The 26,976-nt window shown below is 37.2% G+C and overlaps 1 protein-coding gene across 1 annotated transcript in view; it reads right to left on the bottom strand.

Moving 5' to 3' along the window:
- Positions 1–26,976, bottom strand: part of Adgrg4 (adhesion G protein-coupled receptor G4) — a 113,751-nt gene that overhangs the window by 24,136 nt on the left and 62,639 nt on the right. The window contains exons 11-17 of the mRNA XM_087202093.1: positions 20,876–21,092; positions 19,364–19,526; positions 9,764–9,898; positions 5,793–5,912; positions 4,551–4,596; positions 2,781–2,884; positions 693–814 (exon numbers count right to left, since the gene is read on the bottom strand). Of these exons, the coding sequence (XP_087058219.1) occupies positions 693–814; positions 2,781–2,884; positions 4,551–4,596; positions 5,793–5,912; positions 9,764–9,898; positions 19,364–19,526; positions 20,876–21,092 (907 nt within the window). The remainder of the gene's footprint in view (positions 1–692; positions 815–2,780; positions 2,885–4,550; positions 4,597–5,792; positions 5,913–9,763; positions 9,899–19,363; positions 19,527–20,875; positions 21,093–26,976) is intronic.

A 26,976-nucleotide genomic window follows, 5' to 3' on the forward strand; every position in this document is an offset into this window, starting at 1 on the left:
TGCCATTTTATATTTTCATCAGCACTATGTAAGAGGCCCAGTTGTTTCACTTCCTTGCTAACACTTGCTATCATCAGTATTTTTAATTTTAGCCATTTTAGTGGAGACATAATGATATATAATTGTGGTTTTGACTAGCATTTCTCTGGAGAGTAGTAATATTGAGAACCTTGTCATGTGCTTATTGGCCATCTAGGTAAAAGTTGGGTTCAGGTATGGATAGCCTCTTTTGTGAGGTGCCTGTTCAACTCCTTTGTCTATTTTTCAATTGTATTGTCTGTCTCTCTTGGTTTGTAGGAGTTTTTTATATACTTGTAAAAATCTTTTGTCAGATATGCATTATAAATATCTTCTTCCAATCTGTGGTTTGCCTTTTCACTATCTTGTGTCTTTTGAAGAAAAAAGTTCTTATTTTTAATGAAGTCCAAATTACAAATTTTGTACGCTTAGTATTCCTGAATCTTGGTAGAGAAGTCTTTTTCTATTGCAACCCCTTGCTTTTAAAAATCCAGTTAAAATCATCTTTTAGAGGTGACAGTTATTTTGTTTTGTTTTAACTTGACCATTTCATAATCTAATGGATCTGACATCCTCTTATTGTGATTTTGTTCATAAAATTAACAAGGTTACAAGGACAACAACATCCATCAAACCAAATTAAACTTACTCAGAGAAAGGTTGTATCAACTTACTAGAAAGCTATGTATGTCACCATTGCAATTCCCAGGAAAACGGAGGAGATGCCACATCCAGTGTATGTTATAATCACTAATATCTGTTCATTCACTGGATCCACTGTTGACCTGGATAAATCCTAGGGAATGTAATGAAATGTGTTGTCTTTTTCTAGTTACCAGCACAATTTAATGGGAAAATATTGCCAGTGCTAACAGGTGGTTTTTAGGACTTATAACATCTCTGCTTTAGCTCTTGCAAAACCAGATTATGTGGATGGATATAGGATAGGACCATGTTTTGTTTGTTGTCTATGTCTAATACAACCTCCTGTGTAAAGGACATGGAAAGCACTCAACAGCATCAGGAGAACATTTAGTCCTTGGTTTTATTGTCGTTAACTTAAAATATAACCAAGCTAATAGATATGAATTTGGGATGCAAAATGAATCATTATCTGAACTGAGCGTCAAAAAATATTACGCAGAACATCAAAAATGTTCCTTCTCCTTAGACCTTAAATAACTTTCACAAAATTAAGTGGACCTTAAAGATTATATCATCTACTAATGTCTTAACCTGAGGACCAAAAAAGACCTGAAATGTGATGCAAAATTATTTGACTATGTAAGTGTACTGGTTCTGGAAGAAAGCCCATAACTTGCATCAGATGGTTATGGAGATTTATGATTAGGAAGTACTGGTCTACTCTGGTAGTTCTCAACTGGAAATAACTTGTCCATCCCTCTGGGACATTTGGCAGTATTGGGAGACATGTTTGGTTGTCACTGCTGGGCCAGGTGCTACCAGAATGTATTGGGTCTAGAGGCTCAGGGTGTTGCTGAATATCATATAATGCACAGAACAGTCTCTCAAAGCAAAAAGTTATGGGACTACAAGATCAGTAGTGCCAAGATTGAGAAGCCATGGTCTTCTTCAATCGTTCACATCTCATTAAAAAAAAAAACAACCTATGTTTCAAAAAAGTAAAATAACCCAAACAAGATCACAAAGCTAGTTACTGACAGAGCTGGAACATGAACCCTTTTGGCTCCTATGTAGTGCTCTAACCAGTTTGGAAGGAGCTAAACAAAATCCTCACAATGTGAGAAGTACTAATTGAGCACCTTTTTGTTTGTTGAATTGGTATTTTTAAAGAAAGAAGTAAAAGAGACTTTCAGCCCTCAAAAAGCTTACCATTACTTGGAGAAACAACTCACACATGGCATATTCAGATAACAGTATATAATATAGTAATTTAAGAGAACTAAGAAAGTATTCATATGTGGGTAGAGAAGCCATCTGGTCGAGACCTATTTGAAAGGAAAACTCAGCAAATCCTGACGCTAAGGAGAATCTCAGGGAGTGCAGGAACCAGGAGAAGTTAACAATGATGCTGAGCATTTAAGCTTGGGTATGCAAATTGATCAGATAATTTTTATTAGGTTAAACACTACAAGAATTTAAACAATGTATCTTTCACATACTGCAATTTTAAAATACCAATTAACATTTTAAAAATTTAATATCATACCCTTTATTACAGCAATTCTGCTTCTGTCAATTAATCCTACAGGAATAGTCACAGTGGAGGTAAGCAGCTAAAATGTTCACCTATCAGAAGGGGTTGGTTCAGTTCATTGTGTTACATCCACATAATAGCATACCACCGAAGTATTTTTAGAATTGAAGTAGATGGATACATATTTAACATATTTTAAGAAAGTTGTACAATTTATATTGTTAGGTGACAAGAGTAAGAAAAATTTAATTTCATTTTATAAAACAAAAACTTATACTAATATACACATAAGAAAATAATCTTGATGAATATATATCAGACTGTTAAAGGTAGTGATCTCTCAGGAGGAGATTAAAGGGACCTTTCCTGTATTGCTTGAAATTTAAGAAGCAAGCATTAATTTTATAAAAAGAAAAATCAACATTTGCTTCAACTTGCTCTGCTCTGGATGAAGACAATGGGATAAAGAGCTTTTTTCCACATCGTCTCATTTTCCATGACTTAGTTCACATATATATGTTACTGTTCCAAGTCTCATAAAAGTTTTCAGAATTGTTGGAGGAGTGATGAAGATACAACTCACCATTAAAACTCCAAAGTGGGTGAGATGGTCACAGTGACAGATTGTGTAATTTACGTTTGTTTCTTTTACTTTGCAGCCGGATGAATTCCATCCACCTAGCCCATCTGCAGGAAACAGAAGGGAATTTCAATGCAATTTTGCTTTTCTCAGAAATGTTTAACTTTTCATTACATGCACCATCCAAACGTGTATCATAATTAGCATTGTCTGTTAAGACAGCAAGATAGAGGTATAACTGAACACCAAAATTAAATTAAATCTAATACACCAAATTGACGTTGAGGGAACTTCATGAATGGCATAACTTCTTTGATTTTCACTTTTCCTGTTTTTGTAACATACCTCTGTGGATGGTGACATACTCTAATCATGAGCAATAGTTCTGCCACCCTGCTGGAGTGACGGCTTTTTGTTTTTAAGTAGTTAACAGACAGAACAGGCAGATCTAGATTTTTTGAAGGATATGGACCTGAGGAATATACACTGATATTTGAACCTACTTGGTGGGACTGTAGTAGATATCTAAAATGATCAGTTCAACACAGTATTTAGATGGTCTCAAATATTTTATGCCCAAGCCAGATCATGGACTGGAGCTCCTTGGGGCAAATTAGAGCATCGGGACTACTTGACACATACCCACTTTCTCCTGAGCGTGCTCAGGGTTCTGGAACCTATTCTCATTGGCCATAATCTATAGATCTTGGGCCCTACAGCAGATTTGGGGTAGAATCTCTAGAGTGACATTAGAATGGAAGGGTTATCCCAAGGCAGATAGCCAAGTGTAGTCAGAATGTGTCCATCTGGAATAACTCCCATAGACTCCAGAAGTTCTAGATCAACGAGGCCCAGAGGCAGGGGCACAGGGTATCCTGGGGGTATCCCAGCAATTGGCATTAATGACCACACACAGAGATGAACTGATTAAAGCTGTGGAGAACAAAGCTCATGGCTTCATAGGATTCCTTTCCTGAGAGACTTGGAGGGGACCAGCAAAGGACGTGTTTTTTTGGTTTGTCACAGAGGAAAAGTCTTCATTCTTGCACCCCAGAGAGCCACAAAGGAAGAGGATTTTCCTTTTTTTCTGAAACCCTGAGGATATTGAAAAAGGGAAAGTTCTCATGTAGAGCTTCCACAAGTCGAAAGACTTACAGCCAGCCCTGGCATTTCAGGGGAAATTGATTCCATGTGGGAATTCTCTGAAATTGGTTTTATCTCTAGAGATTCCAGTGGATTTGGCAAGCCTAAGAGAAACCCAGTCAGCAATAATCATCCCTAATATCTTCTCATACTGTAATCAAAGATTCATACTTATGCAGGGAGGAAGGGCCCATAGGTATCAAACAAGAAGTCTCATTTCTTCAATGAAAGATAAAAAAGGTTGAAAGAGTAAATGGTCGATCCAGGTGAGGAGAAAAAAGAAGGAAATAGTTGACATTGTAAATCCCCATGAGAATGCACAGATTAAAGAGCCAGGGATTATTCTTCCACTTGCTTTAATCAGCTCAAAACTCTGCACCTGGCCATCCACATTTTTTTCTTCTCACTTCACTTACCCCTGAGTTGCATGTTTTTTCTGATCTTCCCAATAAGTCTTATGAAAAAGGACTTTTTTCATAATTTCCATGCCCTAACCTGATATAAAAATCATATCCTGTATCTTGGTCATTCAGGGTGCTCTGTAGAATCTGCTAAGGCTGGAGCTTCAGCACAATTTCCCATTTCAACTGCCAAAAAGGAAAATTATGGGGGCAATTGAAAAATACTTACTGTTAGTCTCAAAATCCCAAAAGGCACAGTGAACCTGATCATAATTCTGGAAAGAAGAAATCAGAGGTAAAGCAACTTTTCTTGTGAGGGTTGCCACACCATAACAAATACACATAAGATTTTTTCAGTATTTTTTCAGACAGTAGATACACACACACACACACACATACACACACAGACCACAGTAAATTGGTTGTAAGACTAACTCCATTTAACTCAAGTGAAAAAACAGCATGTTGCTGCATGATAATCTGGTATATGTTCTTTTCAGATATTTGGTAGCATGTAATTTTGCCATAGTGGCCTGGTGCAAGGCACAGGAGGAGGCTGTGGATAGTCAGTGCAGGGCTGATGTATAGTGGGTGTTCTCCTTGGAGCTTTGGAATTGAAGGCTCATAGCTGAGTACATGCCTTATGGACACAAGACTGGATTGCCTCCTCATTAGTCCTCAGTAGAGCATTCTTAAGACCTCATCAGCCCCTACAGTGTCCAGACACTGGAGGCAAGAAAGAATTGATTACTGGGGATGGTTTGAGAGCTGTAGCTGTAGCCTCATTCCAAATAGAGAGATCTTATCCATCTAACACTGTTTCATTTGGTATCTGTATTTTTTAAATTCCTTCTCCCCCCTTTCCTTTTCTTTTTCTCTTCTATAATCAAGACTAGTGAAAAATATGTTGTACCATATGGTCTTTAAATTAGGAATGAAGGAAGATATTAAGACTTCACACTGGACACACATTAACATCAAAGAATGGAATAGTAATTCATTCTTATACTAAGGCTAAATTTGATCATTTAGTAATATATGCCTTATGTTATCCCATATGACTGTGGTTTTGGTCCTTTGGTGATAATTAATACACATTTTAATGCTCTTCATGGAAATTCAAAGTACACAAATGTTCAGTTATTTTGAATGAAGTTGCTTGCCTCGCTCAAAAAGAAATGGAATTAAATGTCATTTAGTGTGCTGGGACAACCAAGAGATCCATCCGCCTATGTTCAGTCACTACCTTGCCAATCTGTCACAGCACTGGAATGCTCACCTTTCACTATGCCTTTAGCATAAGGAATTATTTCTAGAAGTCCCCAGTTACAACACACCCCTGCTACATGGAGTAGGACAATCTTCATTAATTCTTTGACTCACATCTGTTAATAAGCCAATTATTTTCAATAGGAGAATCAAAGAGGGATTCTGAGGCCACTGGATTCTGAGATAAAAATGGATATGTTACCCAGTTTCCTTCAATATGCTGCAGAGTGATAACCACTGGATCAGCCAAATTTTGAATGGATGTGTCTGAAATGCTGGCACTCACAACATATGAGGTTAATGCTTTAGTGACATTTTTGGTCTGTAGATGAAACACAAAGGAGTTCAGGTTCTAAATTTCTCATTTCTTATATGCTTATTTTCAATCTAGAATTTCTGAAATGTTATACATGGTATTAGGTAATGAAATGTAGAAAAAATTCACAAGCTAAGAATGAATTTTCAGAGATCATTCAGCTCATCTCCTGTCTTTACATAATGTCTCAATTACACCGAGTTAAAACAATTCATTCATCCATCCACATCCAAATATCTATCCAACCAGCAATGGTCTTGCACATGTTACTCAGCACTGCACTAGCAACAAAATAAAAATAATTTTCTACCTGATAACTCTCCAGATCCTGACAATGCAGGGGTAAGGAATCTAAATCTATCATGGGTTAATTATAAACCACTTCCTCTTCTAGCCTCACGGGGAAAGAAAGAAAAAAAAAGCAGGTTGCTCAACAGTCAGCTTGGAAGAAATCTGTAAGGATAATCCTCTCCTCTCTAGAAGAACATGAGCTCTGAGGCCATAGTCCCAGCCTGTGTGTCCTGGTGTTCACTGCACAGCCTAGCACACAATAGGTATTTTATCTTGTGCTCACTGTAAGCCAATACTTTGCAAAATGCTTTCAAAACAGATACTGCCTTGGTCCTCACTGATATCACATAGACATTTTTCAGATAAACTTAAGGCTTTAACAAGCTCAATGCCTGTATGCACAAAGATCACACAGCTAGAGAGTGGCAGGGAAGAGATATTTAATGAATGTTGGTTTAAAGGCAACAACAAGAATACACCTGTCAAGATATGGGACTTTCTAATTGTAGTACCAAAGGCAAAGCCTCTAGAAGGTGAGCCAGCTGAGAGCCAGCCTCTTCTTGGACACACATAAAGAGTCCAGAGATAGGAGTGGCATGAGACAGGAGGGAGAAGAGGTGAATCTGCTAAGGGCTTGCCAAGTAAGCCTGGAGGATGTAAACCTAGACAACATCCTTTGAAGAGCCTGATAGCCACTTTTAGAAGATGCTGCACCTTCATATTCCTGAAGAAATAGTGTGTAGCCTCCACTCCTTACCCCACTTGAGCCCTGCAGTCTCTGACCTGGGGGAATTGTGAATGTAGCTTGCAGACTACTAGGAAGCTACTCAGTTCCTGTTCTGGACCCACTGTGTTCATGCAAAACCAACCTGATGACTCAGCGCTCCCTTCCCAGTGGAATTATCTGAGACAGTGTGATATAGAGGTGAAATCAGCAGTTGGAAAGGGCCCTGGCTGATGCTCAAAAGACCAAGTGCTCGACAGAGTCCTCTTGTTTCTTAAAAAAGTCTTCTCCCCCCCAAAAAAGTCTTCTCCACCTTGGTCATTGATGACATCAGGAAAGAGAGTGTACTATGTCTCCACTGAACCTCCCAACTTAGTCTAAGAGAAACAGTTTTCCATGGTGGAAAGGCCAAAGGTGGAGACATCCACGATGGTCCAGGGTTTAATTAATCTCTTCTCTGGCTTCATTTCTCTTATTTACAAATGGTTGCCATGCTGGGGAAGGATCAAAACCATTCCTTACCCCTCCACTCTTTTTGCTCTAGGCTCAAGTTTTTCCTGTTATGCCTCTGACCTTTACAGAAGCTGTTGCCTCCGCCTGAGCCCTCCTGCTTCTTCCTTCCTCATCCTCTCCCATCTTGCAACTCCCTCAGGCCCTGTGGAGTCTGCTGAGAATGCTCTTACACAAGGCCACTGAAGCTCTACCAGTGAGAGTAGAGACCCTCATCTACAGTCCCAGAGCCCCTATGAACGTTGCTCTTGCCTTGTGTCTTTTCCCCTTTCTGAGAACTGCAGCTGGTGGAGGAGTACAAGAGAAGGTACAAGATGTTCAAGAATGGTGTCTCACCAACAGTTCCTAAGGTAATACATTGTAATGACAGTTAAGATTTTGATGAAAAGGTGTTAGAGGAAGCAGTGTGAAAGCAAGGCTGTGAAACTCAGAAAATGAAAAACAAAGGTAGTTAAAGGGCGGCGTATCTTGTTAGCACTCATTCCTCAGCAGTCAGTAGCACAAATCCAAGCCTCAGGTCCACCTTTAAGTGTTAGAGACTTTAGGTCTCTACTCTCCCCCATCACTCTGCAAGTTCCTTGATGACAGGCACTGTATTTTCCTGGCTCAGCATTGGATCCCCAGCATTAAACACAACATAAGACACAGTAGGAATTCAATAAATATTTGCTGAATGAATAAATGATTAAGTGAATAAAATATGCCACCTTCAGCAAGTGCCTTCCTCTGTCTGGGTGTCAGTGTCTTTCTTGGTACCATGAGGAGATGGGGCACTATGAGTTATGAGAGACTTTCCAGCTCTGAATTGGATGGCAGACTAGTTCTAATCCTTCTTCATCTGGCACTATGTCATCCATAGGCTAGTTTTGGCAAAGATCTTTAATCTATTTTAGTGCAAGGCGTTAGTGAATGAAAATTACTTATTAAGTGAGAAATCTATGCAAAGCAAGTTTATCTCTTATTCCAAGAGACAAACACAACCCTCTGAAAAAAAGGAAAGCAATTAAGATCAAAACAATGGCATCTCAGATGTTTACAGAGAAATGACAAGACTATCAAAAGGGTCAGACAGCTATAAACCACATTTTTAACTTTTATTAAACATTTTTGTCCACTAAAAATTATTTTCTGGGGGGCTGCGAAGAGAGCAGGGGCTTGCTAACCACAGGTATGCACCTTGGATAGAATTTAAACTAAGCCCACAAGAATAAATTTAGATAGAAAAGTGGCTAATGGAATGTGAGGGGAATATCATATGAACATAAGTGGCAAGGAAATGTGGTATATTTTAAACTGACCCAGTACAATCTCCCCCAAATAACTCTGTGAATATTTGACCATTAAAAGTTCTTCTGTTTGGATCACCTCTTTATAAATGCAACACATCTGAGAAATTAGCTCTTAAATACACGAACCTTGAAGTCAGATGGCCTGGGTTTGATTCCTAGCTAGGCCACTTCCTAGCTCTGTGACCTTGCGTAAAATTACTTAACCTCTTACAATTATTGCGTTCAATATCATGCAGGCATTGCTGTCTTCCCAGCAGCTAGTGGTCTGGAGGAATGGGCCTTTTGGTAGACAGAGACCCCCAAAATATAATTAAAATAGCAATGCAAATATTCATTGCAAGCAATTAATACATATTGCCTCTTTTAGTCTTTGAAAAGCTCTATAATATACTATTCTTATCCTATTTTGCCTAAGAGGAAACTAAGGCACATGGACATTGAACAGCTTGCTCAAGTTTGCACAGGTAGAATATGGCAAAGCATCTTCAGACTCCCCCATCCTGACCCCTGAGTCTGTGGACTTCATCATCATATCATACTGCCTATTTTAGAGAGGGTGAGGGATGGAGTTCTCAGAAAGGGTTCTGTGCAGGTGGGGAGAAAGAGCAAAAAATGTTCACAGGGAAGTGTCCTGCTGGACCCTGCCTAGTTTCAAACGAATTGGCCCACAAGAGTGTGCATGTTGGCTTTGATGAACCAGGACAGAATTGGGGGGAAAGCACTGGCAAGCCCAAAGGGCATTTCATCAGGAGAACATGCTGTTCTTTTTTGGCTTTGAAACATTTTGAGGTCTCTGTTTGGTCACTGGATAATCCTTAAGTCCCCATCCAAAGCTGAGAAACTGTAAAAATTAAAAACTGTGAAACATCATTAAAGTAGATGATGGTTCATGTTGCAGGGCAGGGGTTGTGCTGGGAGACTTGTAGAATCAATCAGAGAGTGTCTTCTAAAATAAACAGAACACCGTGAAAATAGCAGGAACTCATAATTACAGTGAGTCACCATATGTCGGTTCGTGACAGCTATTAGAGGCAAGAACTTACCTTAAAGAGTGAAGTTTGGCCAAAAAAACTAAACAAGATGGTTTGTAAGTTGTTAAGAGGAATTCTCTCACTCAGTGACTCGGGCAAATATATGGAAGCCAAGACCCTCCCCAGAGGGACAGCACCTAGGTAAATCTGCCAAGAAAAGCCAAGAAATGAAAACTGGAGTCTTCATGCATCAGCATGAAATTCTACCCCCCACCCCAGAGCATCCCACTCAGGACTGAGGGCTGGAAAGTAACTTCATAAAGCTATCATACCCCTTTTGCACATTCTCAGAATTACAGGCCAAGACATTGTCCTGGTGCATATAGACACATACACACACACACACACACACACACACACACACACACACACACACACACACACACACCACCTCTTCCTTTCCAAGCCTATATCTGAGGTTCTCTTCCTTTAACCTGGTTCTACCTGGTTAATAATAGCTGTCAGAAGGGGAATGGCAAATTAGACAATTTTCCCTAATTCTCAGAAATAAAGGCTAGTCTTGGAAATCATGCTACCTTCCCCTCATATAGTTCTGAAAGTGGGAAAAAAACCAAACTAAAACAAAAACAATTAAAAACATGCAATAAACTTACCTCACATTTTATTGAGCAATGTTTTCATTAAAAGTAGGGCAAGGAAGTGAGGCATTGGTCTTTAATAATTCTGCTAAAGGCTCATGAGCAGAAGAATTTACTCATTTGATTGGTAATATTATTTGATGTTTACTGGAATATTTTTGAAAGTGGAAGGTTATTTTATCAAAAACTACACTGGGACCAGAGTCATAACCTGGCCAGTGCCAGGCAAAAACAGAGTATAGAAGCAGACTTCCCTACATTCTCTCACTTGGTCCCTTTATTAACCTTGAGAATTGTATTGTGATACCAGGAAACAGAGGCTCAGAGAAGTTAAGTGATTTATCCAAGGTCACCAAGCCAGGAAGCTAAACAAAGATATCTGTGGCTTTGGTCTATGCTTTTTCTATTACCCATGTTACCTCTCAAGGAGCTATTACTTAGTTAGGTGTATGGTGAGGGGATGCAAGTTTATAATATTTCTAAAAATAACTTGTAAACCCCAAAACCATGTGGCATTTCTCCTAGTAAAAATGAACTTCGCTTGAGCAACTGAGTATCATAAGAAAGGTCATGATTTAGTTTCAGTATGCAGACAGTTTGGCAACAAGAATGTAAGTGAGGTTAGTTGGTTGGTTGGTTGGTTGGTTGGTTGGTTGGTTTATCCACCAATGTTTATCACAGAAAACCCCATATGTAAACAAAATACAATAGGAAGTCAACATCTGCTTCAAGTACGCCTAAGTTTCTCCTGAAGAATTTGACCTCCCTGCACATAACAATAATATGAGCTAACAATGACTTGAAGACACTGAAAAATGAATGAAAGTGGACAGATTCTGGTGAAGAGTAGACATCTGGAGAAAGGTAACATCAAAGGGGAGTTACCTGTTTTATAACTGTTAGTCGAATGGTAGGCTGAAACTAATGCATTGAAGGATATCTAAACTCTAAAGGAGAATCTGCAGGCTTTCTTGTGTGAAGAATCAGAAAATTAAGGTCAGGAGACCCACAGCTACTGGAAGGAGAGGGTAGGGGCATCTGGAATGGAGAGAGCTAGAAAGGAAGAGCCCAAATTCTAAGTATAAGCTCTGCACAAATATCTGCCTGACCTATTAATCATGTATGTATAGTACAGACCCCTACTAAGAATAAAGGAACTTAATTGAGATTTTAACTGCCACCCAGGAAATGGAGTTTACAGTGTGATTCCAGCCAAGTTTATTGCCTAGTAGAGTAAAAATCAATAGTCTTCAGAGAAATTGAGTCCCCACAATACAAAATTCACAATATCCAGAATATAATCCAAAATCACTTGATATGTGAAGAAGGAAAAAATTCTGACACATTTTAAAGTGAAAACAATCAATAAAGATCAATCTGAGATGACTCAGATATTAGAATTAGCAGGCAAGTATTTTAAAGAAGTTAGTATAACTATACCTAGGTATCTAAAAGAAAATACACTTGCAATTAATGCAAAGTGGAGAAACAGAAGTGGAGAAACAGAAACCAAAAAAAGGAGGAGGAGAAGGAAAGGGAGGAGAAGGAAGAGAAGGACAAAGTAAAAGAGAAGGAAGATAAGGCAAAAAAATTCTAGAACTACAAATACAGTATTAGATTTTTTACATTGCATTGGATGGGTTCAATCGCAACATGACGATGACAAATGTCAGCAAATTTGAAGATAAATTAATAGAAATCATCCCACCAGCAGAGTAGAAAATAAAATAATTAACATTATGAACACAGTCTTAAGGACTGGTGGGGCAGTGTTAAAAGGTCTTATATACATGAAATTGGAGTCTCATCAAAGGTGAGGAGACAGAATGGTGAAGAGATAGTATTTGATGAAATAATGGTGGAAATACATATATTACAAGTTCAAGAAACTCAGCAAACCCCAAACAAGATTAAATACAAAGAAAAACATGCTTAGCTACGTCATAGTCAATCAGCAGTAAATTGAAGCACATACGAAAAGCAGTTGGAGAAAAATGACACATTACATACCACACACAGAGAAATAAAAATTCAAATGATTACTCATTTCTCACCAGAAAACATGGAGACCAGAAGAGAGTAGAAAATTTTCAAACCAATGCGGGGGGGGGGGGGGGGTCATGCCAATCTATAATTTTATAGCAAGCAAAAATATCCTTTAAGAATAAAGAAGAGAGCCGGGGATTTAGCTCAGTGGTTCCCCCACCTGCCTTGCAAGCACAAGGTTTTGAGTTTGATCCCAGGTACCAAAAAAAATTTTAAAAAGAATAAAGAAGAAATAAAGACATTTTCAGGCATATAAAACTAAGAAAATTCATTATCAGACTTAACTATAAAAAATGCTAACTGAAGTTCTTGAAGCCAAAGGGAAATGATACCAGATGAAGGAAAGAAATCATCAGAAATGATGAGTACCTAGATAAATATAAAAGACTATTTTTCTCTCAATTTTAAAAAATTACATAGTACATTTAAAGCAATGATTGTAACACTGAATTTGGAGATTTATGATCTTAGATTAAAAAATATGAAATTATAGCCTAAAGAAGAAGGGGTATAAACAGATATTTATGAGTCAGAATTTCTACATTTCATATGGAACAGTAGAATATTACTTCTGAGTAGACTGTGAAAATACAGTAAGCATTAAAAGACAATGTAAATAGACATAATTAAAGGATCTGTAAAATATAATTGTAATAAATATTAAAGTAAAGCAAAAGACAACAGGACAGGAGGAACAGAGAAGCAAAAGACAGAGGGATAGACAAAAATTAAATAAGATGGTAGTCCTGACTCTACCCATATCATTAAGCATTATTTGACTACACACTCAAATTGAAGATAAATATTATCAGGATGGATAAAAAAGTGAAGCACAAGCAAAAGCTTGGAAGCAGCCCAAGTGCCCATCAACTGGAGACTGGATATAGAAGATGTGTTTTTTTAAATAAAATGGAGTATTACTCAGCCATAAAGAACGAGAAACTAGTCATTTATAGCTAAATGGATGCATATTAAAGCCATACTCTTAAGTGAAATAAATAGGACACACATGTGTAAATACCTAATAGTTTCTCTAGTGTGTGAAACTGAAAGTGTAAATAAGGATTAAAGTGACTAAAATGAATAATTGATAATTTGAGATAGGAGGAAAAGGTCCAAAGGGGTAGGGAAGTGGCAGGGGAAGGAGAAAGGAAGGAAGGGAAAGGAAAAATTATGAGAAAAGAAAAAAATGGTAACAAAGTCTATGTAAATAGGGAAGGGTGGAGAGGGTGAAGGGTGCACAGGGAATGGGGAAAAAATAAGAACCAAGATACATCATGTACAGGTACAAGCACCCAATGATAAATGTAAACGTATTGTATACCTAAAATGTACCAATAAAAGAATTTAAGAATTTAATTTTAAAAAAAGTGAAGCACAAACTACATGCTATCTATAAGAACTATGCTTTAAATATGAAGCCACACAAGTAATTAGAAAATAGCAGATACATATAGACAGCAAGCATAAAACAGCTGGGAGGGCTATATTTAAGTCAGAGAAAATAGTCTATAAGACAAACTATTGTTGCAGATAGGGATATTTATATATATTTATATATAGTATTATATATAATATATATGTTATATAAGTATTTATATATGTATATATAAATATTTATATATAAGTATTGTTGCAAAGAGGGATATTTCATAATGACAAATAGATTAGGATTAGAGTTCAGATTAGAAAGACATAACATTATAAATGTTTATGCTCTTAATAAAAGAACCTCAAAAGAAACAAGGCAAAATTTGAGAGGCTTAAAGGGAGAATGATAATATCACAATCAAAGTTAGAGATTTTAGCAGTCCTCTCAACTAGGAAACAGCCAGGTAAAAATCAGTAAGGACAAAAGATGACCTGAACAACACTATCAGCCACCCTGACTTAATTAATAATTATAACACATATCAAACAGCTATAAAATGCCCACTTTCAATAGCTCATACATTGTGTCATAAAACAAGTTTCAGTAAATATAAATACACTGAAATTATACCAAGTACTGTATATTTTGTGATCAAAATAAAATAAGCAAGAAATCAATTGTAATAAGATATTTCCAAATATTTTGGATTTTAACAACACACTTCTAAGTAACCTATGCCTTAAAGAAGAAAGAAAATATTTTGAACTGATAGCTAATGAAAATACAAAATATAAAACTTTGAGTACTATTGCTAAAGGAGTGCTTAGAGCGATATTCACAGTTTCTTGTGATAATATTAGAAAAGAAGAAAGGTCTAAATCAATGGCCTATGGATCACATTAAGAAGCTAGATAAAGAAAAAAAGTAATCCCAAAGGAAGTACAAGATGGAAAATGAAAGATAAGATTAGATATCAACAAAGTAGAAAACAAGCAGTAGAGAAAATTAACAAGGCCAAAATTTGGTTCTTGGAAAGAATCGATAAAATTGAAAAAATCCCTTGCTATACTGACCAAGGAAAAACAAGAAAAGAAATGATCGATATCAGGAATGAAAGAGGAGTTATCATATAGATCAGAGGTGGGCAAAACTAGTCAGCAGACCAAATCCTACTCAAGGCTTGTTTTTGTATTCCTCTGAGGTAAGAATGGATTTTACAATTCTTTTTTAAAAGGTTGTGCAAAAGAGAATTAGGAGAAGAAGAAAAAATGAAAACAAAAACACAAACACAAGAACATGCAGCACACAGACATCTGTGTCTAAAATATTTGCATCTACCCTTTAGGGAATAAGTTTGCTAACTTGTGTTAAAACTCCTGTAGATGTTTTTTAAAAATTAAAATATATGAACCAACCATCAACAAGCTTGATAAGATAGATGGAATAAATTTTTAGAAAAATACAGCTAACCAAAACAGATACAAGATGAATTAGAAAAATGGAATACCACAATATTTATTAAATAAATTGATTAGCCATCCCATAAAGAAATTCCAGACCCAGAGGGTCTCCTAATGAACCCTATCAAGCATTTAATGAAGAAATAACATTAATGTTACACAGACTCTTTCTGAAAGTAGAACAGGGACCATTTTCCAACTCATTTTTATAAAGTTGGCAAAATCTTAATCTAAAGCCTGACAAAGAAATGACAAATAAAGAATATTGAGACCAATACGTTTCATGAAGAGAACTGGAAAAATACTCAATAAAATTTAAACACAATGAAAATAGAAATATAAAAATTATACCATGACCAATAGTTTCTTACAGAAATGTAAGAGTGTTTTAATTTAAAGTGGAAAGACAAGTGATTATTTCAAGAGATACAGAAAAACCACTTGGCGAAGTTCAACAATTCAGAACAAAAATTTTCAGCAACTAGAAACAGAAGGTATCAGAGCATGTGCCTGAAATCCCAGTTACACAAGAAGCTGAGGTAGGAGAACTGCTAAAGCGCAGGAGTTCAGGGCCAGCCTGGGCAACTTAGTGAAAAGCTATCTCAAAACAAAACAAAACAAAACAACAAAAAAACAATGTATCTTCCTCCAATTAAAGATTTCTTAAAAATAATATGGCTAACAATAGTAATGGTAACTAGTGAATATTTTTCATGTAAAATCAAGAATTGGACAAGGATGCCTACTTTAACCACTTCTATTCAACATCTTACTGGAAGTATTAGACATCAAAATAAGGCCAAAAAAGAAATAAAAGAAATAAAGATCAGTAAGAAAGACATAAAATTCTCTATTGTTAGATGATAATGGCTTATACAAATTCCTAAGGGATTCCCGAAACAGCTAGTAGAATGAATAAGTGAATCTATCATGGGCACAGACTGAATAGCCCTTATACAAAATGCATGGAACCAGAAGTGTTTCAGATTTTGGAATGTTTGCATAGACTCCATTAGTCAACCATCTCTAATTCAAAACTCTGAAATCTGAAATGTGCCAAAATCCAAAACTACAAAGCAATTTGGATTTTGGATGTTTGGATTAATCATGCTCACTCAGATATATGTTATATATTTTATATATAATCAATTTTATTTGTACATGCTAGCAACAAATAATTTTGTGTTTCCTCCCAAATAAGACCTAGCTGGAAAATAATCAACCATGCAAACTAGAGATCAAAAATGCCAGCCCTCGTCAGCCTGTCCTTGCCTTACCTGCCTTACAGAGTAGCCACCAACCAAGAGAACAGTGATGGGGGTGGTGAGATAGGCCTACTGGGGCTGGCAGTTTTGATCTCTAGTTTTCAAAGCTGATTAGTTTCCAACTAGGTCTTATTTTGGGGGGAACAGGGTTGGAAAATCAAATGTAAAATCTATTCCATTTGCAACAGCATCCAAAAATATAAAATACTTGGGAATAAATTTATCAAAATATATACAATAGGGGCCGGGGATTTAGCCCAGTGGTTTCGCCACCTGCTGTGCAAGTGCAAAGACCCAAGTTCGATTCCCGGTACCAAAAAAAAAACAAAGAACTTATCGGGGGGCCGGGGATTTAGCCCAGTGGTTTCGCCACCTGCTATGCAGGCGCAAAGACCCGAGTTCGATCCCCAGTACCCCCCCAAAAAATATATATATATATACAATATCTCTCCAACTATGAAACATTGCTGACAGAGATGTAAACAGATACAATAAATGTTATTGGATTAGAAGGCTCAGTATTGCTAAGAAAGAAATTCTCCCAAAATTGATCAACAACTTCAATCTTGATCATAATCTCAGCGAAATTTCTGCACAAATTGATAAGCAGATGCAAAAATTTATGTGGACATAAAAAAGGCTTAGAATAGCTGAAGCAATCTTGAAAAAGAATAAGTTGAAAGGCTCACACTGACTAACTTCAAGACTTCAGCACCAAGACAGTGTAGTAACAATAGAAGAATCTACAAAAAAATAAACAAAACAGTGGAGAAAGTTTAGAAACAGACGTACATTATACAACTATTTTAAGTTTTAAAATTTTATTACTATTTGATTGTCAAGGGTACCAAAGCAAGACAATGGGAGAGGGAAAGTCTTCAATTTCTGGAAAATCTAGAAATCCACATGGAACAAAATGACTCTCAACGTCTACCTCATGCCATACAAAAACTAATTCAATTAATTTGGATTATCTTCCTAAACATAAAAGGTAAAACCAAAGAGCTTTTAAAGGAGAGCATAGGAGAATAGCTTAATGGCTTTCTGGTAGACAAAGGTTTTTTTAGACATGCTATATATGGTTATTCATAAGAGATAAAACATAAAATAGATCTCATGAAATCTCAAATCTTCTGCTTATCAAAAGATATCACTGAGAAAATGAATAGGCAAACTACACAGAAAAGATTTTCAAAACATGTATCTGATAAATGACTTGCATCTAGAATATATAAAGAATGCTTACAACTCAATAAAAAGAAAACATTCCAATTTAAAAATGAGTAAAAGATTTTTAGCAATTCATTCACTCAAGAAGATAAATCAATGGCTAATAACATGAAAAATTATTCCATATCAATAGCTACTTTAGGGAACAATATGACAGTTTCTATTAAATATATATCCTATGAGCCAGTCATCCTAAATCTGGGTATTTGTCCAAGACATACAAAAAGATATGTCTGCATGAGAATTTTACACAAATGCTTGTAGCAGCATTATTCATAATACCTAATAATGAGAAACAAACTCAAATGACCATCAACAGGAGAATAGACAAACAATATGTGATACGTGGAATATTATTCAGCAATGAAAAGAATAAGCTATGAAAACAAAAGGATGTATCAAAAAAACCCATAATGCTACATAAAAGAAGTATTACACAAGACAGTACATATTATATGATTCTATTTGTATAAAGTTCTAGAAGAGGAAAAAGATACAATGGAAAATATCAGAAGCATGATGGCCCTGGTGGTAGTAGTTTCAGGGATTGCCTGAGGGAGCTGAGGGAGTTTTTAGAGGTAGTAGAGATATTCCATATCTTGATAAAGCTTGGGCTTATAAAGGTGTATGCAGTTGACAAAACTCAGAACGTATAGACTTGGGATTTGTACATTTTCCCATAGGTAAATTTTATAATTTTTTAATTTTAAAAAGACTGTATAATTAATTTTGTGAATATTCCTTTTGTGAAATTGGGAGGAAATGTTCAAACGGGAAGGGGAACTAGGAAGAGGGAGAGGGAAAGGAAGTAAGGGAAAAGAAAAAATAAGAGAATGCAAGGAATAGATGGCAACAAAGCTTTTGTAAATAAGGGAGGAGGAGGGGTGGAAGAAGGGGAGGAGACTGGGAAAAAAAGAAGAATACATCATGTACAGGTACAAATTCCCTATGATGAATGTGACCATTGTGTATATCTAAAATGTACCAATAAAATTAATTTTTAAAAGAAGACTCTGGACCCCCAAATTGATCAATGTTGGTAGCCTATGATCTGCTAAAGTCTGAGGTGGTGTGACACAGTGGGAAAGGATCAGAATTCTTTTTATAATTGATATATAGTAAGTGTACTTGTTTATAGGGAACAATATAGTTTTGTAAGTGTATAATAACCAAACCAGGATAATTCCCATATCTATCACCTCGAACATTTGTCATTGCTTTGTGCTAAGCATTCTGGGCTACAACTTTAAAGCCAGCCAAACGTAAGCTTGAATTCTGGCTTAGGCATTAGGCAGTACGTCCTTGGACAAATTACTTAACTTCTCTGTTTCCTTATCGGTACAAAGGAGACAGCAGCACAACACCCAACATACAATAAGTGCTCCAGATGTCAGCAAGTAATAAAATGACATTTGAAATGATTTCAGGTCGCAAGGCCAAATGTGGCATGGCTGCACATCTCATAGCCACCAGGCACCATTCCAATCAAGATGTTCGCCTGCTAAGAGTTACATGACTCTTCCCTGGGACATTTGTGTTTTCACGAGGTCCCCTAAGGACAAACGCTTAAGGAGTGTCCTCTGGCCCTCCCCAGAGGCGCGTCAGTGAGTCAGTGATGACGGCTTCCCATCCTCACTCACCTCCGGGGCTGTGCCATCCTCGGAGGAGTGAATGCTGAAGGCCATGCCTTCAAAACTGTGGCCCACCCGCAGCACAGCTAAAGCCAGCCTGGACACCGTCAGATTTGCTGTCCTCCCAGAAAACTCCATCTTGTGGCCAGCACACTCGATTATCCTCAGAATTCTGCCAGAAACCACAGGTGAAGAAGGGGCTGACTACTTGCTCCTGTAAAGCCCATCCTTCTGACAGGATTTCCTACCTGGAAGACTGTTTTTCGTCTTAATCCCTGTCTTTTTATAGTTTAGAAATCATTAGCTAAGACCATTGGCTTAGAAGGAGACAGGCGTAGGTCGATGTCTTAGTGCTTCTCATTTCTAACTGTGTGGGAAATACAGTGGCCTCCCTGAGCTTCGGTTTCCTCACCTGCAAATTGGAAGGTAAAACTGGCACACATCTCAAAAGATGGTTTTGAAGATTAAATAAAATTGTTTGGAAAGTCAGATCCTTCGGGGCCTTACAGGCCTAATAAGAAGTTCTGAGGCTGGCATGCCTGCAATCCCAGCACTCTGAGAGGCTGAGGCAGGAGGATTGTAAGTTCAAGTTCAGCAATGTAGTAATTTAGGGAGACCCTGTCTGAAAATAAAGAATAAAAAGGGCCGGGGATGTAGCTCAGTGAAAAGGCTCGAAGCTCAATCACCAATAGCCCCCCCAAAAAAAATAAGTTTGATTTCACTGGATGTGCAATAGAATGCCACCCTGTGGTTGTAACAGCAAGAGAATGCCATGATTTTACATATGCGTTAAAAGAGCACTATGGCCACTATGTAGAAGATGGACAATAGAGGAGCAAGAGTGGAGGCAGAGAGATCAGTTCAGAGGTCAATGAAGATGGCCAAGGGAGAAAAATGAGGCTGGAACCAGAGGGGTGGAGTTAGAGAGCAATAGATGGATTCCACTAGAATATTTGAGAGACATTTAAAACATGTATGCAGTGCCTCATACAAAGTTGGTTGTTGATTGGCTATGAGCTAGAGAGAGGTAACTAGTATGATTCCTGAGGTTTTGCATTAGCAGTGCTTAGGTCATTTTATAGAAATGCAGAACTCTGGGGAAGCACCAAGTTTGGGGAAATAGGTTGCAGGTTTGGCTTGGAATGACTATTCCTCCAAAAAGTCATTCTCACTAGGATACAATTCAAGTGTGAATGTGTTCTTTCACAACAGGATTGGAGTAAAATGACCCCATTATACCGGACAAACTAGCATTTCAGTGTGCAGTGGGTCCTCAAGTTACGACCCGCCTGACAATCTGCCTCTTGTTATCTATAGCGTGTACTCAGGTAAACATCCAGATTTCAGCTGTATTGACTTAGTTACAATGAGCCCTCAGGAACCGAGTGAGTTCATAAGTCAAGGGTCCACTGTATGACTACCTGACCTTTACAGTTGGTGAAGACTGTTATGCTAAGGGAGTCATCATATACAATTTAAATTGTATGAAATAATTTCTTTTACCAAAGTATCAGTACTTACTCATTGCTTACTTGATGCAGATTGGAGGTAGAATCAGTTTGCTTTTCTGAAACAGCGCTGATTATTTGTAATATAACCTGGGTTAGGTTCATACTTATCTCATCACACTTTGAAATTTCTGCTACTTTAGAAACAATAATCCTGGTCTCTTCTTCATCCAGAGGTGGAGATTCATTTATCAAAATTAAAATGTGCTCTGCAACTTCATCAGCATTGTCTAGGGAAACAAAGCAGAAATGTACAGGTTGTATAACTATCCTTAGTTTGGGGCCATGCTGGTCTGCTTCCCTCTCTTTAAAAAAGTAAAGGGTATGAAATGGAAATTCATGTCAAGATAACACAGTTTACAGAAAGCGAACATTGGACCTCAACTTCTACAGTACATGTAGTCCCAGAAGGTAGCTCTAAGTCAAGTTTTTATTCATTAAGCCCCTTGAAAAATACACCACAGAAATCTTTTAGTCACTGAAGAATTATCTTGAAATTTGATTCTAATTAAATTAAGGCTGGTTAGTATTGGATTGAGTTAAGTAGATTCCACCTGTGCTCAAATATCAGCAAACACACAGCCTATGTTTTCACAATCAAGGGTGATGATTATAATTTCCTGTCAAGAACCAACAACCCACAGGAAAAAAGCAAATATGGACCACATAATAAAAAGCAATTAATTTAGATGTTCTAGACAGTAAGAACAATAGACATTAACTCGCCCACTTTTTTCTGCACTTTTTATTATGGAAATTTTCAAGCATCCACAAAAGTAGAAAGAATAGTGTAATGAACCCCGAGTACCTCATGAATCACCCAACTTCAACAAGTGTCAATAAAAGGCTAATATTATTTTATCTTCTATTTCACCTACTCTTGCCCTAACCCCAGATTATTTGAAAGCAAATCTTAGACATATTATTTCATCTATAAATACATTAGTACTATCTTTAAAAGAAATGACTTTAGTCTTAACCACAATCCTGTTTAAATTAAAATGAAGATGAAAAATTAGCAATGGTATTCATAAACATCAAATATTCAGTCTTTAATTGTCCCATAAATGTCTTTTAAAACCATTGTTTGACTCACTCCTCTCCCATATTTAAAGCTAAGAGTCTTGTTAAACAATTACAATGCAAATTAGATTTTAGTTCAATGTAATCCATATAATGCTTAGCTTCTTTGTGTTTTCCTACTTAAAGCTCTTAAATTCAAGTCCAGTAAGCAAAATGAAAAATACAGTCTGTTACTAAGAAAACTTCTGGAGAGAAATTACATTCATGACACATTTAACCAAGCTTATGAGTAGACAGATTTAAGGGAAAAATAATTTTGCATAAATCTCTCTTTCTGTCTCTCCCTCCCTCCCTCTCTTTCGCTGTCAGTAGCATCTCTCCACATCTCTTTCCTACCTTAATTTACCCCCAATTATATCCCCTCAAAGCCTGCAAAGCCCTCAGAGTCCCCCCTTTATTTTCTTCTTTTATTCCTTTTTTCTACAATTCTGCCCTCATCAGTGTAAATTAAGCAATCTTAACTGAGAGCCTCTCAATCCCCCTCTTAACCACTACCTGGATCTGCTAAAAAATGGCTTAGATAGAAGCCCAATTGGCAAAGATGGGCTCTCCCTGAGGAGATGGGGAAAGGGGGAGAGACTGACTAAATCTGTAATTGTTTGTAAGTAGTATTTTGTCCCTGTTAATATCTATCCTCTGGTTGGTTAAAGAAAACAAGAAAATGGTAAGACTAGGGATGGGAGAAAAAAGTAGTGAGCTCATCCATGAATCTTTCTACTGCTCGTATTAAACTATTAAAGCTTTGTTGAAAATGGAATAGCCGAGCTGCCTAGTCATGATGCTTTAGGTTTCAGTGGTGCGACCTCACTTCATGCCCTCCCTACTGTGGCAGAAAGAAAATAAACGACAGGCCCATGGGAGACTAACTATACTGTGGAAAGTAATTATGGAAGTTGCACATACATTTTAAGGGAAATTCGGGTTAAATTATATTCATTATGTAGAAATTCTAGGCTCCCAAGGGAAAGCAATAAAAGGAATCTTCCTTTATTGCCAGTAGAATGAATAGATCCTCATTGCTTGAACTACTGTTACAATTAACTGGTCAATAATTATAATAATCAAAACAATATCTGTTATTTACTGAGCAATTTCTGTGCATTAATATTTAGTTACCTATTGCTGCATAACAAATCACCTCAAAGCTTATAGCTTGGAACAACAGTAAATTATTATTGCTCATGGTTCTGTGTGTTGAGCAGGCTCAACTGACCAGTGTTCATTGGGGATCTCTCATGAAGTTGCAGTCAGATGGCAACCTCAGCTAGACACATCTGAAGGCTAACCTTTGCTGGAAGTTCAAACATTGGAGCATTAGGCACAGAGGATGTAGCTCAGTGGTAGAGTGCTTGCCTAGTATGCACAAGGCTCTGGGTTGCATCCCCAACACTGCAAAAACAAATGTCACACTCATATGGCTGGCAGTTGATATTGACCATGTGCTGGTCAGTCAGGGCTGGGGCCTGCACCTTCTACATATGACTTCTCCCAGTGCCTTAGGCTGAGTGGTGTGCTGGATCTGGCATGTGATATACTAGAGCCAACTTATACCAGTTTATGACAATCAATTACAAATCTCAGGGAATTTTGTGAGCTGGATGTTAAACAAAGCCATCATTATCAATTAAATATATATATATATATATTATTAAATATCTTAAGAACAGTGGTAATACTCAAAACATCACTCCCTAATTATTTTGCCATTATATTAACCCATGCTTTGTGATTATTTACATCCATTGTCTCTGTGTGGACAACTCTTACTAACTTCATAGTTCAGTGACTACACATAGTTTATATTCAGCCATGGAAGGAGTATTGCATCATGAAAATTGGCAAATGCTACAAATTAGTACCTTTCTTCAGTAAAGATGGCTGTTAAATATTTTGTAGCATACTTCTAGGATTCTTCCAGCATGGTATCTGGGTTCTGAGAAGAAGCATCCCAAAGGAGAGTGTATCAAAAGAAAAGATATAGAAACTTCCAGTCCTCTTAAAAATTGATCTCGTAATTGGCAGTGTCACTACTTCCACATTCTAGTATACTAAGCCAGTGACAGTGAACCTTTTAGAGACAAGTAGCAAAACTGCAACCCAAAACCCACAAAGTGCCAACACTGCAATTAAACCTGAATACTGAGGTTTTAGTTTAGAAAAAAAACCAGCTTATACATTAACATCTTTTGTCTTAAAAAGAAATACAAATAACACGAGTGCCAGAGGTTCGCTACCACTGTCGTAAACAGTCACATACCAGCCCCAATTGACAAAGAGGGAATGAGTCGATATTTAGCATTTTGGAGGGCAGATTGAACAGCAAGGCATTGTACAGGTATTTTCCCATTTATGCATCACAATAACCCTAGGTCAATGGTGGCGAACTTATGGCACCTGTGCCACAGCCAGCTGTTTGTTATCATTGAAAACTCTAAAAGGTTCACCATTACTGCCCAATATGATGAGTACTTATATATTATCTCCCCATTATACAAATGAAGAAATTAAGGCACTAAGAAATTCTAATCCATTCTGACTCCAAAGTTTGAGCTCTTCATTAACTTTTTACTGCACGCCTTTACTTCTTTTCTCCATATTGTTGGGGGCTGGAATGGCAGCCCTTTGCAGTTCTTCTACTTGATCTCCTGGGGACAGATGCAGGGTCTAGTGCATATTAGGCACACACTCTACCACTGACCTGCCTCCCCCACCCTATCATTCATTCTTCATTACTCATCATCCTGCCCTGATGGTGAGTCACACATACAAACAGGAGAGAAGTTTTTGAAAGTCTTAGACAACTTCATTAGATCCTGGTGCATCTTCCATGGGTGAGAAACAAAAAACGAGTGCAGAAAAGAACTCAAAGAACTTTGAAATGAGTGTACCATTTTGAACCTTATGGTATTAAGGAGTTAAGAAAAATCAGCATGTGAGAGAACTGAAAAATTATTCTCCAACCAAGATATCTAATGTTTGTCAGCGAGATTTAAAACTAAATAAAATTAATTAAGCATGAATACACTTTTCTGAGAGAAGCTCAGCCGGTCCCAGCACCCGGAAGGAAGCTCCCCGCCTCCATCCCAGGCTCCTAGGGCAGAGACGCTCAGCTGGTCCCAGCACCTGGAAGGAAGCTCCCCTGCTGCCATCCCAAGCTCCTAGGGCAGAGAAGGTGAGCCGCATTGGTGCCAGAAGCACGACCCCCTCCAGTGGAAATGAGAAAACACATAAACAAGCCTCAAAAACAGACTTCTGGATCACCTACAGCAACCCCAAAGGGAAACAAGATGGAACACTCTGATACTCAACCACCTGGACTCCCTGAACTGGCAACAAAAGAGGATCTGGGAAAAAGGAAATCAGAAATAATTACTCAGATAACAGCAAAGATTTTGCTCATGGTGCAAGACATGATCAATAAATCTAGAGAGGACACAGATAAAAAAAATAGAGGAGCTGAGGAACATGATGGAATCCCAACATAGGAAACACATGGAATCCATAAAACAGATACAAACAGATTTCCAAGAGATTAAAAACTCCATCGAAAGTCTGCATAGCAGAATGAACCAATGTGAGGATAGAATTTCACATATAGAAGATAAGATTGCAATTAGTGAGGAGGAAAAGAAAAATTGCTTTAAAATTGTAAGGGAACATGAGAAATCAATCCAGCAGCTGCTAGATGATGCAAAGAAGAATAACATAAGACTGATTGGAGTCAATGAAAAAAGAGGAGAGAGTGCAGATGACATAAAAAACTCTTCACATATGTGATGGCAGAAAACTTCCCAAGGGGGGAAAAGAACTTGACATATAGATAAGTGAGCCATATAGGACTCTAGCTAGCCTTAATCAAAAAAAATCTACACATAGGCATATAATAGTTAGGATTCCAGAAATCCAACAGAAAAACAAAATTCTACAAGCAGTGAGAGAAAAGAAACAAATCACATACAAAGGAAAGCCCATCAGAATTACAGCAGACTTCTCAATGCAAACCCTCAAGGCAAGAAGAGCTTGGAGTGATGTATTTCAAGCCCTAAAAGAAAACAGCCTCCAATACAGATTGATGTACCCTGCAAAACTATCTTTCAAAATGGATGGAGAAATAAGATACTTTCATGATAAAGAGCACCTCAGGAACTTCATGAATACCAAACTGGCACTCCAAAAAATTTTAGACAATACCCTAGGAAAAGACAATGAGGATCACAACCCCAGGAAACCCAGCAGAATGAATCCATTGGGTGTGACAAATTAAACGCAAAGGGGGAGAATCCAACAAAAAGAAAAAGTCATGACAAAGCTTTTAAAACTTTGAACTTCACCTCCCTAATGAGTGTATAATTCAATCTTGTTATACTGATTAGTATTTTTCTGATTCTAGAGTTGCACACCATTCCTTGTGCTATACTGGCTATCATCTTATGTCTACATTTTAATTGGGTTGTCTATTAATGAGCTGTAAGAGTTCTTTATATATTCTGCTCATAGGTTATATGCATTGGAAATATGGTCTGTTTAAGGACTACTTTTCATTTTAATGTGGTCATTTAAAGTTCTAAATTTTGATGGAATCTCATTTATCAATTTTTTTCTTTTATACATCATGTCTTTTGTATCCTAGGTAGTCCTTGCCTACCCTGAATTCATAAATATTTTCCCTTATAATTTCTTCTTAAAGTTTCATACTTTTAGGCTTTTTTATTTAGGTTCATAGATCCCTTCAAGTTATTTTCATGTATGGAAAACAAGGGTTGAGGTTAATTTTTTATATACGGATACCAGGTATTCTAGTGCCGTTTGCTGAAAATACTCTCTCTTCCTCGGCTCTTGAATTGAGTTTATATTCTATAAAATGCTAATGTTAAATAATCTTTCAAAACTCAGTGGACCATATATGTGTGGTTCTATTTCTAGATTCTCTGTTTTATTCCAATGATCTATATGTCTTTCCTTACACCAACACAGCCTTGATTACTGTAGCTTTAGAAGAAGTCTTAAAATTAGGTACTGAACGTCTTCCAA

This window comes from Heterocephalus glaber, unplaced genomic scaffold, assembly GCF_053883595.1.
Source record: "Heterocephalus glaber isolate CG9 unplaced genomic scaffold, H.glaber_assembly_v1.0 deba00001764, whole genome shotgun sequence".
Taxonomy (NCBI): domain Eukaryota; kingdom Metazoa; phylum Chordata; class Mammalia; order Rodentia; family Bathyergidae; genus Heterocephalus; species Heterocephalus glaber.